A 19,002-nucleotide genomic window follows, 5' to 3' on the forward strand; every position below is an offset into this window, starting at 1 on the left:
TTGGATACCTTTCTCTTCCTCCCCTCATCAAGCTGACAAAATCCTACACAAAAACCAAATATTACCATCTCCAAGCCTTCACTGACCCTCCTGTTAAAGCCGTTACGTACATCTTAGCACTCTGAATATATACCACACTTCATTATAATTGATTTTATGTAACTACCTTCTTCCACTAGATTATGGGTCTTTGATCTTATTTATCTTCTACCTCAAAGGCAGAGCCCAGGGACTTTCCTGGTGGTGCAGTGGTTAAGAATCCACCTGCCAATGCAGGAGACACGGGTTCGATCCCTGGTCCAGGAAGATCCCACATGCCGCAGAGCAACTAAGCCCGTGCGCCACAACTACTGAGCCTGCACTCTAGAGCTCGCAAGCCACAACTACTGAGCCCTCATGCCACAACTACTGAAGCCCATGTGTGCCTAGAGCCCATGCTCCACAACAAGAGAAGCCACCGCAATGAGAAACACGTGCACCGCAAGGAAGAGTAGGCCCCGTTCGCCGCAACTAGAGAAAGCCCGCGTGCAGCAATGAAGACCCAACATAGCCGAAAATAAATAAGTAAAATAAATAAATTTTTTAAAAGGCAGAGCCCAGGGCCTAGCACATGGAATTAAACCAATAAATATTTGTAATATGCAGGCAACGTGTAAACTCTTAAGTGTATACAGGCAAATGAAAAAATAATAAAACTGGTATTTACTGTACTGTAATTTAAAACATTAGAAATATTGAGAAGTGTTACACTTCTTTGTAAAAACTTACCAAGAGTAGTTTTATTCATTTATTTATTTTCGCTGCACCAGGTCTTGCTGCATGAGGGATCTTTAGTTGCAGCATGCAGACTTCTTAGTTGCGGCATGTGGACTCTTAGTTGAGGCATGCATGTAGGATCTAGTTCCCCGACCAGGGATCGAACCCGGGCCCCCTGCATTGGGAGCGTGGAGTCTTACCCACTGGACCACCAGGGAAGTCCCCAAGAATAGTTTAAATACTACTTGTCTATGCCCTGGAAAATTATCATACTCCTTTCTAGGTCTGGATCAATTTCCAACATTTTATCCTGCGTACTTTCAATGCCATGCTATATCTCCGAGAGTTCTTTTAATATGCAGTTTTTTGCTGGTGCCGCTTCCTCTGAGATATCTTTGTCTTTTTTGTCATACCACTTAATCTCATTTATGTCAATAAGTCTGCCTTCACTAAATTCCTCTGGCTGTGTATCTAGAGTCTCTCAGATGGCAACAGCACCCGCATTCCCACGGTGAGCTGTTTCTTCTATAACTCCATTTAGTCTTGATTCAAATTTCAGTTCTGGCATCACCACTTTTTGGATTTTTCTGCTGCACATTTATCTTTGTTGGCCAATTCCCTCTTTCAGTTATCCATTTAAAAAAAATCTCATGAGTTTATCAGTGGGAGAAAAAGAAGCAACACAACTACATATGCTGGCTTATGCATGAACACAAATATACAGTAACCAATCATGGACAGACTGAAATATGTGATATGACTGGTCACCGATCATGATTCACATGTTACTGACACAGTGAACTGTAGACTGAAGAGCTAGAAGCAAAGTTGGTACTTTATGCAGTTACTCAAAGTATGGTGGTAACTAAAATGTGAACCATGTTGTTGGATAACTGGTGTTAACTAAACCATGATAACTGAAACATGTGCATACTGAAACTGTGCAAAATACTGATGGTTTCCAAAAATATGATATGTCCTTTTCTTAAAAAAAATGTTTTTCATCTGTTAGCATAAGCAGTAAACTGCTTCAAACTTTACATATCATTCAAGTTGCCAAATTATTTCAATTAAAGTACCCCATTCAATTTTAGCTTAAGAAAACTATTGGTTTACATTAAGACTTCAATGACTGGCTAAAGCAGATGCATCACCCAGTTTTCAAAAACATTTAGAAACTAAACTCCTGATTAAAAAGTGACTCACTGATGTTTCTTTGACATAGCTAACTTGATTGAAAATTAGGAATTCACTCATCAAAACAAAACAAAATCAACTAAGTTTACAAATGGCCTTCTGAAGTTACTCACAAACCCAAAATAATGTTTATCCATTTCAATATCAATTATTTCCTATTATAAAATATACTAACTCAAAGTAGTTGAGGAGCTTTACCAGATGACATACATGCATGCAATTACAGAGTGCGCACAAACAGAAGTCATGTCAATTATTCATTTCCAGAGGGTGGGTAACTTTCTATCCAATCCAACGGCTTACTACTAATTTGGTTCAACTTGACTTAGTTCCTAGAAGACTGGACTCAGAGTCCATGCAATGTCAACATGTAACAAATTCTAAGAGAGTTAACATCAAGGCTGAATGTATCAGTTAGTATTTGACTCACAGAGGTAATATAACTGGATTTGTCTTTTAAAGTTGGTCAAAGGCACTAGCTATTCTATAGTTCAAAAAAGAAGTAACTTAAGAATATTTTATTGGCTTTGACATTTAAAATTTATCTCAGAAACAAATTCTAATACAGGACTGGAGTGCAGACTACTGAAAAGATATTTCTTGGAATCCAAGAGGCTTACTACTGCTTGTATCTTATGATACTGACACATATGTACATGATGAACTCCAAATTTGTAAAGATCTAATGTCTCTTCCAATTTAAAATCTATTATTGGTACCTCACAGCTCTTAGTACAAGTGTTTTAAACCTGGTTTACAACGCACTTCAAGCACTTGCTTATTTCTTAAGCCTGTCAAGTCACGGGTTCCCCAGGACCATTCCTCCATCATCATTAGACTTCTTTCAGTTCCTCAAATGGCAGCCTTCCCTTGTTCCCATGCTCTCATGCTGGGACTTCTCATCTTCTCCCAACCTGTTGTTCTTTTATCCCATGCCCCCATGCTAAGATCCTTTGTCACTCTTCTGGCTAATTCCTACTCCACCGTCAGCCCTCGTTTTAAAAGTAATTTCCTCCAGAAACCCTTCCCCATTGACTAGGTCAGATTCCCCAGTACATACTCTCAGAACTATTTCAATTATCCTAACACTCATCACATTATAGCAATTATTTATTTAAAGACTGTCTTGCCCCTAAGACTACAAGTTGAATGAGTGTAAGGAATAAGCTAATTTTGTTCACTTCTTGTCTCTCTCATTCATAGTATGGCATCTAGCATTCAGCAGGTTCTCATTTAAAACATTAAGTGGGTGCGTGAAGGAATAATAGAACAGAATATCATTTCCTCACTTACTTAACTATATCTTTCCTCTCTATAATTATTATCTTCTACTTCTCTAAGCTAGTCTCCAGAACACCATAAACACCGCAATCCTCAATCCAGAATGCCTTTCTTCCTAACTTTTCACCCTGGCCCTCTTTAAATAAAGCCAGTCTCTGTTCATGCTTCTAAATCTCCACCACCTTCCTGTACCACTTATTTGGCACTTCACAACCAGACTGTCAACTCAAAGCAATCTTCCGTTTCCATTTTGGTACTAGAAAGCTGCTCACGTTTTGAGTGGGGACTATGTCCCATTACCTAATATAATGGTTGGCCCTCCATAAATGTTTTGCTTGCTGCTACTACTGATGAGGTCAAGTTCATGTACCTCTTTAATCCCCACAAAAGTCTCATGTTATAAACCTCTCTAACCTATTGAAAACAGAATATGAGTGTACAGACTTTAGGTAGGAATATTTATATGCGAATGTCTCCTCTTGCTCTAAAGCCCCTCCTTCCTAGTCTAAGTTCTTTAAGGCATTTATTCCCCAAACTCATAAGGTGAGATATTTAATAGTGAGATATCCCAGAGGTCCATTAGGACCCTCAATAAAATAACACCAGTTACTCTAACAGAACTTACTATGTGCCACTGTGTGCTTTACACATAGGTATTCATTTAATCCTCACAACAACCCTATGAGGTAAGTATACCATTATCTCCATTTTACTTGTAAGGAAACTAAGTCACAGCAATGCTAAATAACTTGACACAAGGTCACAAAGCTTATAGGGAGTGAAGCCAGTATTTAAACCCAAGGCAGTGTGGCTTCGGGGAATATATTCAGAGTTCAGAACCATTAAACAAAACTTCCAACAGCAAGAAAATAAGAAGAGGTTTCTGGTTAAGTACTACATAAATACAATGAAAATGAATTAGCCTACTTCAATCCACAGTTCAAATTTATGTTTTAGGTTTACATAGTATTTGAAGGACAACTGAGGATAACATTTTTTTGAGCTCTTAATATAGGCAGTCTACTTATTACCAGGGATTCTGTTAATACTTTTAACACCATACTCAGTTGGTTAACTGAGTAACTCCAAGAAACAGGGAAGTAAACTAAGGTTAAGGTTAAATGAGACTAATAATCAGGAGAGGTTAAAATAACATGCCAAGGTCATATATAACTCGAAGTGGCATGTCTTAGACTTAAGTTCTTTAACACTAACGAAGTTCACCTTTTAAAGAAGGCACTTGCCTAAACAAGAACATTAAATTTATTGGAAATACCCTCCATTTAAGCATAGTTTATCTATAATTTTGTACATATTGAAGCATAAAATCTACTGCTTCTAAAACATGTTATACTTTTTAAAAATATTACCCATAGTGATGCAAGTTAGCATAATAAAGTTAAAATGCATTCCTAATATGGTAGAGGATAAATCAGTACTATTTGGCTTACCTTTATAAATGACACTTTCTCAATCTTTTATAAAATATTATTTCTCTAGCTCAGTAAAAGGGAACATTTTACACAGCTACATTTCATCATCAACATAGCTACACTGACAAAGGCTATTCTAAAACACTTCATATATATTAACTAACTGAATCCTTATACTAATCCTAGGATAAAGATACTATTATTATTCCCATTTTACAGATGAGCAAGCAGAGGCACAGACAGGTAGGTCACAGAGCTGCACAGCTAGAATATGGTAAAGTCAGGACTGTGACACAGTCAGGAAGCCCTCCCACAGTCTGTGGTCCACAACAAGGGCATTCTATCACAGCAACAGATTTCATCAACACCTTGCATAAAACCTTAAAATGATACAGCAATTGTTTGCTTTCTTCAAGTTATTTTTAATTTCAAAGGTTATGAAATTCAGGAGCTGCATTAAGGAACAATAAGCCTGGAGGCACTTATCCAACAGACATCTTCATCTACAATAAATAATGCTGGCACTTGATTGGTGTTTTATTCATAACCTTGAGCGTTCCATTAAGAAAAGATATCAAAACCATCAACACACTGATGCTTTAACATCACAATTGATCTTTAAAATACTTAATGTAGTTTTTAGTTACAGCATAATATAAGATAGGTAAATATCTCAGAAAAGATTCACTACCGATTCCAAAGCAAATGTCACCTCCTCTGGGCCGAAGGTTATCGGCTCCATAACCTTGAAAACTGTATAAGGGTTGCCCAAGGATACACTGAAACTGGATGGTCCTTATACAACTAAATAGTAGATAATCGAGTCTGAAAACTGAATCGTGAAAGGAAAGGAAACTGAAATGTAAACTCCACATTTCAATGATTTATTGCTTATCTTCTCTTTAACACTGATTCACTTAGAAGCAAAATTATTGAAACTGAGAGAAAATATCAGAAAATAAATTTTCAAGACATTTTACCACGTAACTCTGAGTCACTATGAATAAATAGTGTAGTATTCTCAATGAAGGAAGGTAGACCAGGATTCGAATAATGACCCTTTATACACAACAGTACTGTTTTAGCTTATCTTCTAGTTTAGAGAGAGATCATATTTGAAAAATTTTCAAAGAATTCTAATAACATTACAAAGGTAAGGGAACAAACATAAATGAAGGCGTATTCTGTGTTTATCTATATTGTACAAATAAGGAAACTGAGATCCTTAACGTGAAAACCCTGACTTAAAAAATTTTTTAAATCACACAGCTATTAAGTGGGATGGTCAGGATTGGAATCCAGACTTAATTCTTTCTATAACATTAAACCCTGAAACGTTTATTATTCAATGATGCTTTACTATAGATCTATTTTTATGACTAAAGTTCTAAAAAATCTAACTTTTCTAGTAGATCGATGGTAAATCAGTTTTCATTGGACTATTATTTTACACCTCAGATTCTACCAAATTAAAGTTGTAATTACATTATTTTAAATTGATATGATGCAATTATTTCCTTTCTAATACATTATCACTACTTTACCTCACATATTCCTCCTTATTAACATACAAATAGACAGAAGCTATACAACTTCCAGGACAAAATCTTTGAGACCTTGCCTAGGCCAATTTCCTTGCATGAGACAATTTTTTAAAAGTTCAATCCAGAAAAGAAAAATCTTGATAAAATGGACTTCCTCTAAATTTTGCTCTTTGAAAGATACGGTTAAGAAAATAAAAAGACAAGCCATAGACTGGGAGGAAATACTGCAAAACACATATCTGATAAAGTACTTGTATCTAGAATAAAGAACTCTTAAAACTCAGTAAGAAAACAAACACCACAATTTAAAAAAATAGGCAAAAGATATGAAAACTGTTCACTAAGATATACAGATGACATATAAGCATGTGAAAAGCTTCCCATCGTTAGTCATTAGGGAAATGTGAATTAAAATCATAATGAGATACCACTACATACTTTATTAGACTGACTAAACAAAAATAAAAACAAAAACACCTGACAATACCAAGTGCTAAGGGAGGACTGAGAGCAACTGGAACTCTCAAAAAAATTTTTTTCAATTCTTATACCATGCTGATAGGCATGCAAAATGATGTGGTCACTTTGGAAAAACTGGGCAGTTTCCTAAAAAATTTAAGCATGGGGGATGGTGGGGGTGGGGGTGGGGGTGGTGGGATGAACTGGGAGATTGGGATTGACATGTATACACTAACATGCATAAAATAGATAACTAATGAGAACCTGCTGCATAAAAAATAAAATAAAATAAAATTCAAAAAATAAATTTAAGCATATACTTAGGATACTACCCACCAATCCCTCTCCTTGGTAGTTATCCAAGAGAAATGAAAATACACATTCATGGAAATGTTTACAACAGCCCAATTCATAATCTCCCCAAACTGGAAACAACACTGGTAGACTGGAAACACTGGAAACAAGTGGTAGATGGATAAACTGTGCTACACATCCATACAATGAACTACAACTCAACAACAACAACAAAAAACTACTGATACACACAAATCTAAAATGTATTATGCTAAAAATATTTTTTAAATAAAATAAAATGTATTATACTAAGCAAAAGAAACCACCCTCAAAGCTACGTGGTTCCATTTATATGACATTCTAGAAAAGGCATTCAGTAGTTTTTAGAAGCTGGGGTTGAGGGGATGGGCTGATTATAAAGGAACACAAAGACATTTTTTGTAGTGTTGGGAAAGTTCTATATCTTGATTGTGATTGTTTTACATGACTGCATGGGTTTGTCAAAACTCAGCACATTATACTAAAAAGTATGAATTTTACTATACATAAATTATACCTCGTAAGCTTGACATTAAGAAAAAATTAACAAGCAAAAAATGCAATAATTATGCAAAAATTTGTTACAAATGAATTATACTGGATATGAATTTGTAACCACAAACCCAAGTGTAGAATGTCACACCTCATTTAAAAAATTATTTTATAATATTCTTTTAGAATATTTGTTTACCTCACACTGGGCATATACCATTTTGTAATGTACAGTGGCATCAGCATTATTAATTTTTATTTCAGTAATATAATTATTTAAATAAAAATACTGAATATGGGGCTTCCCTGGTGGCGCAGTGGTTGAGAGTCTGCCTGCCGATGCAGGGGACACGGGTTTGTGCCCCGGTCCAGGAAGATACCACATGCCGCGGAGCGGCTGGGCCCATGAGCCATGGCCACTGAGCCTGCGCGTCCACAGCCTGTGCTCCGCAACGGGAGAAGCCACAACAGTGAGAGGCCCGCGTACCGCAAAAAAAAAAAAACTGACTATGTTAGCTTTTTTCTTAAACCACTTTCATTAGTTTCTAAATGGGCTTAATGTTTTCATATGCCAAGACACAATTTTGTATCATTCCTTTGTTATAAGTGAATAAAAAACATACTACTGAGGCCTTCGTGGTTATAAATTTTTCAAATCTCTGGAATACCATCGTCCACTTGTTGGTCCATTCCATTTCAGAAATCTCATGAAAACAGTAGTTAAATAGCTCTTTGCTACATTACAGGGGCAGGTATGTTTGGAAGTGAGCGAAAGAGCGGAATGATAGCTATTTTCCTTGTTGTTTAGGGGATGAGAGCACAAAGCAGTCCCAAACTAGGCTCCTTCTGAGGAGTACAGTTCTCCACGATTAAAGCTAGAACCTATTAAACAGTCTAGATTATATCTTAACTCCTTTCAAAAGGAGTCCCTCCCTGATCCCCATCCCCAGTTCAGGGTATTCAGGGACTTTCAATGCCACTCTCATTTGTATAGCACAAAGAGTCCATGTAATGCATTTCCACATGTAGTATCTCTTTTCCCACCAAGACCTGTAAGAAAGTTTTCTTAAATTTGCATTTTACAGATGTCAAAACCCACTCAGCAGACTGGATTAGCTGTCCAGTGATCACACAAACCAATACGTGGCAGAGCCAGAATATTGTTTATTATTCTATGGATGCATTAACATTTACTACAGTCTAAAGACAACCAACACTATGGGAAATCTATACCCAATGATGTCTAAAACTATTATCTATACCTTATCCGATAGAAAGCTAAGAAGAAAACTGAACTTTAAAGATAAAAGTGTATGAAAAAGAACCTATAAACATATCATTCTAGGGCTCCCCTGGTGGCGTAGTGGTTGAGAGTCCGCCTGGCTTTGCAGGGGATGCGGGTTCGTGCCCCGGTCCGGGAAGATCCCACATGCCGCGGAGCGGCTGGGCCCGTGAGCCATGGCCGCTCTGAGCCTGCGCGTCTGGAGCCTGTGCGCCACAACAGGAGAGGCCACAACAGTGAAAGGCCCGCGTACCGGAAAAAAAAAAAAAGCTAAGGAACTGTTCCATAGGGTGGCTATGAAGTCTGAAAACAGGTACAATTGCTTTACACGTATCTTAATGTAATATTAATAGGCCACATATTACATATTCTCCTATGGTTCCAAACTTGGTAGCCATTGTGTATATTAAAAGAAACTAAGTAAAGAGGTCAATTTAGTGATAGTTAAATGTAGAATGAAATCCTGGATGGAAAAGACAAAGGCCAATACTGGAACAACTGGCAAATCTGAAATACGGATACATGTCAGACAATTAGTATTGAACATGTTAGACATGTTAGTACTGAATCAATGTTACATTTCCTGAATTTGATAACTGTAATGTAATACCTAAGAGAAGTCCTTGTTCTTAGGTGATACATATTTTAAGTACTTAGGGATGAAGGGTTATGATGTGTGCAAATACCTCAAATGGTTCCCAAAAAATGTGTATGTGTTTACGTGTACAGAGAAATCAAATGACAAAATGTTAACTGATGGTCTAGATGAAGATTATAGTGTTCACAGTTATTATTCTTGAACTTATAAGTTTGAAATTTCAAAAAATAATTAGTTGAAGGTAAAAAGCAAAACTTTAAATTTTCTTTCAATTTTCTTCAATAGCTAACAGACGTTTCCGACAAGATCTTTTCTAAGAAACTGAATAAAAAAGATATATCCTTCCTAGTGCCTCTATAAATAAGTTAACTCTAGTTGGAATCAAACAGTATTTGTTGATCTTTTAAAAACTGTGTATAAAACACGGGAGCAAACCACACATAATGTATCCAAGGAATAGCTTATACTTTATTAGGTGCTATGAGAATTTCAGTAAAATTTACAAACTGCCCTTTATTTTAAGGAGCTTAAGATGTGCTGAGAAACATAAAATTCAATGTCCAGCTCCTGTGGATCATTAACAGTACTCTAAACACTTATAAGACAGTACATATTTAACTAAAATTTTCCTCACTCTAATATATATGATTTCACCATTAGGTGTTTCTCCCACCCCACTCCAAAAGATTTTCAAATTTATTTTTATCTTAATGTATTTCACTACAAATGCAGTGAGGCTGCATCATGTAGACATTTTACTTCCATGAATTCAACCATAAGCTCTCAGGGGGAAAAACTGAGGATTTCAACAGCACAGCACCATTCCACGAAATAAGCATACCTTCCCCAAGGAGCACTAAGCAGGCGTATAAGGGAGCTGTCCAGTAACATATGTGTCTCTCCCTGTGTGCATCTTGCCAAGCTCTGATCCTAGTATTCAAAGCATTTTTGTGTAACAAAGCCCCTAATGCAAGCCAATTGCTTCATCTGGGGCTCAACTAAAGAAATTTATCTTTGGAGTTTCTGAAGGAAAAACTAGCTATTTTGCACTCCTGTGAAATGAATGTATGGAAACCATACTTCATGATGACTTTAAGGGATTTTTAAGGTCATCTGAACCAAAATCTTTTTTTTGGGGGGGAGGCGGTCATCACGTGTGCTAAATTCACAGTTTAACTCAATCCTAACATGCAACTCCAACGCAAATGTACTCTATTTCATTATTATAGCAAGAACATGACACACTTTAAAGCAAGGATGACTTCTTTCCAAAGGCTACATCCAGAAACATATTCCTCAAATTTTCTAAGTCAACTCCATATATTTTTTTAGGTGCTCCTGAGTTTGCCAATTTACATTTTTTCCTCTGGATTATCATTTAATCTGATTTAACCCAACTTCTACATTCTTCCTACCCATAGAATCAGAGTTAGAAGAAACTTAGAAATCACACAGCCTATTCCTCCCTCCAACCTCATAGAGCTGTTGGCTGGAGATTTCCATTCACTAAGTTCCATGTTATAATAAATTCCTTACTCTCTAACTACCATAAATTTTTCTAGAAAATTAAAGATCTAATTGTACACAATTCTAAAAAGACAATTTTTATAAAGTGATACTAAAATGCAGTGAAACAAAGCATCTCTCTGGCATCTTGAATCCTCAACACGTACTAACCTCTGAATCCTATGGAGTAGAACAGTTTTAATAATTCTCAATGATGTCCAGAGGAACGTCAGGGAATCCCATAAACCTGGGCCTCTTCCTTATAACATTTGTTTTTGAATACAATTATTTTATAATTTTATCCTCTGATGTCTTATTTTTATAATCCTTAACCCTGATGTCTTATATTTTAACTCTTTTCTTAAAAAAGAAAAAAACTAGGGACTTCCCTGGAGATCCAGTGGTTAAGATGCCGTGCTTCCACTGTAGGGGGCTCAGGTTCCATCCCTGGTCAGGGAACTAGATCCCACGTGCCGCCTGGTGCGGCCCCCCCCCCCCCCAAAAAAAAACAACTATAAGCTTTCAAAACTTTTTTAACAAAAAGTACAATAAATTTTAAAAATTCTATTTAAAGCTTCTAATCTGGATTTTTAAAAAAATAAAGTGAAGTAACTTTTCGTTTTCAGAATGAGGTCGAAATTATTTGTCTAGTAGCAACCTAAAGTCACAGATGCAAAAAGTTTCTGTGACATCAGGATATAATTCCCTAAAGCCCACCTTTTCATGGTATACACTCTTTATTTTCTTGTAAAAGGTTAGTGCAGAATGACAAATGTGTTGTGTACTAAAATTTAAAAGGGATCGTTCAGATCTTTGAATGAAAGTCATAAATCTAAGAATCATGGTTCAATGACCTTAGCTGAAGAAGCACACAAGTTCTTTATAAAATTCTAACTAAATACAAAGATGTTGTCGACATTCTAAGGAACCATTACTTACTTTTACAGCTTGCTTAATTAAAGTGCCTAAGTCTGGGATGAACACTGTACCTTCAAAATAAGGCTGACCTTCAAGGGCCAAACCTTAGTGTTGTATCATAACCCTTTTCTTGATCACAGACCTCTTTGTGAATCTAATGAAAGCTAAAAAGCCTCTTCCCAGAAAATTTCACATGTGCACATACACACAAAATTTTAACACAATGTTGAGGGAAGGAGTCATCATGGACTCTATCCATCCCAGAGAAATAATTGCTATCGCTGATTATATGGAAGACAGCCTTAAAACATAATGCTTTGGTATTCATACACACTCTGATGAGAAGAAGAAGGGTATCAAACACACATCCGGAGTTTGAAAACGTAGGTGAAGGCTGTTCTGCGGCACCGTAAGTGTTCTGAGACCAGAGCACCCTGGTCCTGCTAACTGTCCATCCCTGCTCTGCAATCCCCTCCAACATGACACCCTGTCTCATCCCTACCATGACCTCCACCTCTTATCTACACTCAGCAAGCTGCTCTGATCTACTTCGATGACAAGTAACCATCCAGTCTGCCCTTTAATACCTTCAGTAACACAACTTAGGGCTTCAGAAGGCAGGCCATTCCAGTTTTAGGCAACTCTGAAGCATTATAAAGTTCTTTTCTAACCTGATTAGACTGGTTTGTAAATTTTAAATGCTGTCCTGAATTTCTCCTCTATTTATTTGCCAATAGATAACAAAATAGCTTGCCATCCAAAGTATCTAATCCTAAAACCAGGAGCAAAAAATCATTTAGCCTTACTTTTTCCCAAACAGGAGAGTCAGAATTAAGCTGAAAAACACTTTCTATTTGAAAGTCAAAACCTAAGAGGATCAGTATTGGCTCAGTTCAAGAAAGATGTAAGGCTTTCACGTACACAACATCTCCTACCTTGTTGGGCTTCTTTTCACTGCATAAAATATTTAAAATGCATCAACATTAAAAGATTAAATTATAATCACTGCAAATTAACATCAGTTCTGTCTAAAAATAGTTTCTTCTCTGTATTTCTATTTATGCCTGTGATTCTGTAATAAACAGCTCTAATCAATGCAATATAAATACAGAAGTCATTATTTATTCATTAGATAAAGCCTGGCTTTCAAGAACTACAAGTTATCTCAGTCACCTTCAACAGGTCCTTTTTCACAATAAGAAATATCTCTTATTGAAATCGGAGTATTAATAAGGTCCATTTATCATATATAAAGCAATATGTGAAGAAAATGCTTGCTTCCTTTGAAAACAAAGGAAATACAAACAATTATATTTGAAATTTTCTTCCTAAAACGTAACCCCTCACTAGTGCTGAACAAAAAAGGTTCAGAAATATTCTGCACAGTGATTGATTAATCAGATAAGAACAATGCTAACGAACAGTTAAGTGGATAAACACACAGCAAAATCTCATTTTCAAAGGGCCACGGGGCGGGGGGGGCCCTCTGTCCTGGGTTTTGTCTCAGAGAACCAAACAATGCACAGTCCTAAGGAGAAGGCTACCCTGCAAGGAGCTTCTTTATGGTCCTTCAATAATTAAACTTCCTGCAGGAATCCAAAGAAGACCCATCTAAATGAATGCTGTCTTACACTGCAAATTACACTGGAGCACTATTTTGGTAAGTTTATGTGGTAGGTATACACTAATCCCTTGGCAAGAAATACATTTCCTGATAAATAACCACTTCTCTACTTTTCCAGAATGGCCAGAAGAAGGAATGCTGCGTTTTAAAGACACACACACACAAAGCCTAAAAAGATAATGCCATGCATTTCCACTTTTCAGAACCTGTATTACAAACAAATGGCACATTAAAGCTCAGGAACAGTCCTTCAAGCATTTCTCTTGTAATAAAAGCATCTATTGAATCATTTTAGTTGATTCTTCCAGCTGAAAATGGTTTCATCCATCACAAATGTGTACTGAAAAATTTTCTTACACTTCACATTGTTGGATACCCTATTATTTAAGACTGAGTCAGTTTTAAATCAATCAACATTTTAAAATCAATATATTTGTACCTAAGCAAATATGTCAATCTCAAGTTCAATAATGTCTGCTTTTTAATACAAAATTCTTTCACCAGCTTGTTATTCATATAAAATCGAACGCGGGAAATAACTTACTTAAAGCATGGACTACTATAGGTAGTCAAACACTGCCCTACCCCTTATAAGAGTGGATGACTGCAACATTTTGATATACTCCATCACGTAGTAGTACAGCTACAAGACCTTCACATCAGCGCCAGAAGTTGAACAATTTCCAGTAGAATTTATTCTTAAATAGATTTTGCATCATCCTCAATACCAAACGTCACCAACGACCAGGTACACTGCAGATAAGTAATTGATAACCACAAACCCTGTAATATAACCCTCTCAACATTCACTTGCGCACTCTTTCATTTCTTTTAATGTGAAATCGCTAAGTGTAAAAAATTAAGGAATCTTCTCCGTTTACTACGCAGTTGAGCGTATTAATCGGGAGGCTGGAATCACCAAATTATGAAAATTTCAGAGTAACAATACAAAACAAGATTCAAAGGGAAAAAGGTCTATTTGCTTAAATACTGAGAGAGCTTACATTTTTTAAAAGTATTTGCGGGATGCCAAGCAAGATTTCCAAAATCCACCCGTCCTCCCGCCTTAAGTCACCCCCCCAACCCCGCGCCCAGCCTGGGTAGTCGTTACTTTGACGCGGCCGGGATGCTACTCACCGAGTTTTTCCACCAACTTGAGCATCACCCCTCCAATGTGCACCTCCCCGGTCACTCTTAGGGTGACATCGCGGTTCAGGTCCGTCACATGAACGCTCAATTCCCACGTCCCATCCGCATAGCAGCCATCTGGCATCCTTATCCCGTCTAGAGCCATGGCTCCTTCCTGCAAGCACGGAGGAAATGGCTCTCGTCAGCGTCACTCCCCCAAAGGCAGGCAAATCCCACTGAACTCGCAGAGTCGGCCGCGAGGTGAGAGAAGGTGGAGAACGCGAGGGTTTCCGCATGAACCCAAGTTCGGGAGAGACGCGGCGAGACCAGCTGCAGGCAGGATCCTGCGCCCCTTCCCAGCGGCTGCCCCGCGCTCCCGCCCCGCGGCGGCCCTCGGCGGACACGGCGCCGCCCGCCCCGCGCGGCCCCAGCCTAGCGGCCCTCGCCTAGCGGACCGCGGCGGGCTTCACCTGCCCGCCTGCTGGCCGCACCCAGGCTCGGGAGACGCCGCCTGCGGGCTCCACAGTCCTCCTCCCCGCCCACGCTACCCCTCGGTCCCCTCCGGGCCCGGCCCCTCACCGCGCGCTTCTCGCGCTCCCGGCCCGGGGCTCCCGCGGCAACAGGCGCGGGGCGAAGGCTCGCCCGGCGGCGGCGGCGGCTGTGGCTGCGGGTACCCTCCTCTGCGGGCGAAACGCTGCGTCCCGGCCGGAGCGACTAATGGAGTCCGGTCGTCGCGGCCCCTCGCCTCTCCCTCCGCGCTCCACCCTTCTCTCCCCGCCCCCTCAGTCCGAGTCCGGCTCCCTCCCCCTCGCCCCGCTAAGGCGCACGCAGCGGGTCTAGCCGCCTCGCCCCTCCCCCCGCGTCCCCTGCGGCCGCACTCGGGGCCGAGGCCGCGCGGACTCCCGGGCTGGGGGCGGGGCGGCGCGCGGCGGGGGAGCGAGCAGTGCGGGGGAGGCGGGGGCGCCCTCGGCGGCAGTAATCTCTGCCCCGCCGTGCCGCTGCCCTTTTATGGAAATGAAGGACCCGGCGTAGGGATTGAATCCAACATCCGGGCTCTCGGCGGCGGGACCTGAGGAGGGGGAGCCACGGGAGCGCAGCTGCCTCGCACCGGGGCGCTGGTGGGCGCCGGGCGCTGCGTTCCGCGCTCGCTTCTCTGGCTCAGCGAGGGCCCGCGACGGTGGGTGTCGGCGCCTCCAGCCGGCGGAGGGGGCTCGTCCGTGAGAAACGGCCACAGGAAATTCCCAGGGCAATGTCGTTTGCAGGGAACAAAGTCCCCCGCCCCCTTCCCGTGCCTGGAGTGAGCCCAAAAGTCTCAGGGCGGTGAGAGGGGCCGCACTCTGGGAGCTGGAGACAGAAGGTTGGGGACGTAAAAACTTTAAAAAGTAAATGCCCAGGCCAGCTCCGTGAACCTCCAACAAAAGAATGAGAAAACCCGGAGGGAGGTGAACCACAAAAATTGCTTTGCAAGCAATGTCCGGCACAATCAGCAACTCCTACTGGACTCCCAAGAGTTTGCTTGCGCTCTTAACCCATTCGGAAGCTCCAACCAGAAGTGAGTCATTTAGGTCTTACGATGCGCTTGTTAAAGGGGGAAAAAAATCAGGGCAGTGAGTTTTACTCGGAAACTGTTTTTTCCAGCCTTTTCAACTTTTTGTACGTATTTGTGTATTTTTATATGCAATGTAGCACTAACAGCCTACTAAGGCATTTAGATGGATATACATCTCAACCGCACCCTGAGCCACACCTTGAAGGAATTTTAATAGCTCTGGACCGGTGCCAGCAGGTACGGGCAGAACTAAAGAATGTTACCTGTGGAGACTGACCAGTGATGGAGAACGGTCCTCCTGCTTCCCACTTTACTTCCACTTCCCCCTTTTACTGGCGTACTCTGTGGAGAGGGCTCCGGTCAGAAACAGCTAGCCGGGGAAATTGCCTCGCTGGCAAATGCATGGCTCGACGAATTAAGGTCAGGAAGATGCAGATAAGATATCCCAGATCCCACAAAAGACCCCAGTTTTAAAAGTCTCAAAGTCTTCTTGAACTGTGTCAAAAAGACGGACCTCACCACCACCACCCCCCACCCCGCAAATAACCCTGTGTTCAGCAACACTATTGGGAAACGAGGTTAGAGGCCTCAAGTAAGGGGTGGGACCCATAAAGGAGTGAAAGAAAAGCAGCGAAATTTAGTCAGATGCCAGAGGTTTGGCACCAAAAATAGGGAAAACCACTACAGTATTTTCAGCTAGTCATCATGGAGAAATTGATGCCTCGAGTCTGCAGTCTCTCCACTCTCCAATCATTTCTACTCATGCAGGGTCTAAATAGTGCACTTGGAAGCAGTATGAACTTCCTGAGAGGAGGGAATGTTTTTGTAAATTATGGTGTTGGAAATATATAGGAAAATATTTTTAATAAAATAGAGAATAGCTTGTTAGGGTAAAAAAAAAAACTGTACAGAACTGTACATGCAGCTGTAAAATCACAAGCGTATCTAGTCCTAAATATTCAGAGAAAAAATACTGAAAGGAGATACACCAAAATGTTAAGAAGCTCTCTGGGTGTTGAGATCAGGAGATTTTTTTTTTTCCCCCTCTATTCTTTATTTTCCGAAAGCTCCAAAGCTTTGCATTCAGGACTTGTCTGTTGCCGGCTTTCATTGCATCCAGCATCTCGATTTCTCTGGGCATGCCATTACCTTCACAATGATAGACACAACTGATAGAGCAGCTGCTGGACACCTGGACAGGACTTTCAGAGGTTTCCTTTTGTGTTTTTTAATATTCCCAAATAAAACATGAGTACTTTGAGAGCGGGGACTTCAAATTCTTTGCGTTGCCCACAGATTCACAAATAGCTTGGCACAAAGAAAACGGAAAACATGCTGGTACCAAATCAACACAAATGTCAAGGAAACACTAGGTCTGCCCCAGGGAGAGATTCATTTTGGGGGAAATCCTGGCTTTTAAATCTATGTGGTTTATTTCCACACCTTATCCTCTAAAGACTTATGGCAACGTATAAGATGCATAAACTGTGAGATAGCATACATTATAAAAGGCACAAAACAACAGGAAAACAGGTGGGAAGTGGAGGGTTAGAAATGTCAAATAGAGCCAGGAATGAGCTAAGAACTGTACCTTAACAACCTTCGCAAGTGCTCCAGTAAGCTCTGAATGACTATGGCTTCTCAAACATGCCTCTATAGAACCAAAAATATCCATGTCCTGTCTGAATATTCCCTTTTGTCGAAGCCAACTGTCGTGTCTCAGAAACCCTTTTAATGCTCAGTTTCCACATTCTAGTTCTTGTTTTCTCACTCTCCAGTGAGTTACTTTCTGAACAACCTCCCACCACAGTGCCCACTACTCTGACTGCTGCCCACTTCTGTGAATGATCCCTATATAAGGGACGGGGAGCTGGAAGGGGAGATGTTAATATTGCAAATTACCAGCCCCATTTCTTAGCATTGGAAACAGCTTGATTATATCTTTATAAGAGACTTTACCAGCTTTAGAAAGTCAGCAGTTTGTGTTTGAGCAGTATAAAGCACAGGAAGGCAGTGACCCTCTGAAGGAACCACTGGAGGAATAGTTAGGCTGAGATGGGTGCAGCTGGTCCCTTTAGGCCTTCTTTTTTGAGTATTTCAAGCTGTTGATTGCTTTGAAGATTAAAGAAGAGTCAGACTTGAATCTCTGAAATTGGGGATTTTTTTCTAGATTATCGAGTGAGACCTTCAAGTGCATTTCTTAGATGTTTACTTCCACCTAACATTTCCCAGTATGTTCAGATGTGGAATCTTATCTGAAATCCCCCACTAGAACCTCTAAGACAATGCAATACTTCTGGTACTTACATCATACTGAAAAGTAGCCGAGAACTCCAGTGTTTGGAAGAACAGCTCAAGCGTTGAAAGCAGCAATATCCAAATAAGGTACCAAGCACTGGGCTTAGGTTTAGACCAAATGATACCTCACAGATCGGCCGTCTAATGCAGCCCTCCCTCCGGCTTGGTTATCCACAGGTTGACTTCAGCTTTTTCTCTCAGCCTACTTAAACTGTGCTTTATATTCTTAAAAGGTTAATACAAAATATAACCACTGAGTTTGAAAGAAAGAGAGGTTGGGGGAGAGGAGAACATAAGGGAAGGTTTGTGTGAGTGTGAATGTGTAAGGGTAGTTTAAAATGCACGTAAAAATGCCATATGAGGCCAGCAAGATGAAATGTAATGAATTATTCCTGTCAAATACCAGGTGAGCAGGATTCCTGTTTGTCTCAGGCATTACCAAAAATGGAGCCCACTGGTAAAGCTACTAAGGGGGTAGAAATCAAGGAGCATGGAGTGTGAACTAAGAATGGGAAGGAAGGTTGCAGGAGCCACTTTTCTGATAGAAGTGGATACTCACGGTAAACAACAAGAAAAGTCCTGGCAAACTGAGCAGCAAGGAAGA

General features: G+C 40.1%; 1 protein-coding gene across 3 annotated transcripts in view; it reads right to left on the minus strand.

Annotated features, from left to right (window-relative positions):
* Nucleotides 1-19,002, minus strand: part of FERMT2 (FERM domain containing kindlin 2) — a 98,380-nt gene that overhangs the window by 56,379 nt on the left and 22,999 nt on the right. The window contains exons 1-2 of one of the 3 annotated variants that reach the window (XM_027111258.1): nt 15,131-15,312; nt 14,561-14,726 (exon numbers count right to left, since the gene is read on the minus strand). In XM_027111258.1, coding sequence (XP_026967059.1) covers nt 14,561-14,717 — 157 coding nt within the window. In that variant the 5' untranslated portion in view covers nt 14,718-14,726; nt 15,131-15,312. Of the gene's footprint in view, nt 1-14,560; nt 14,727-15,130; nt 15,313-19,002 lie in introns of those variants that run through there. The other 2 variants (XM_027111260.1, XM_027111259.1) reach the window with 2 other exon arrangements.

This window comes from Aethalodelphis obliquidens, unplaced genomic scaffold, assembly GCF_003676395.1.
Source record: "Aethalodelphis obliquidens isolate GAN/ISIS:26980383/991018 unplaced genomic scaffold, ASM367639v1 scaffold10, whole genome shotgun sequence".
NCBI classification, from domain to species: Eukaryota; Metazoa; Chordata; class Mammalia; order Artiodactyla; family Delphinidae; genus Aethalodelphis; species Aethalodelphis obliquidens.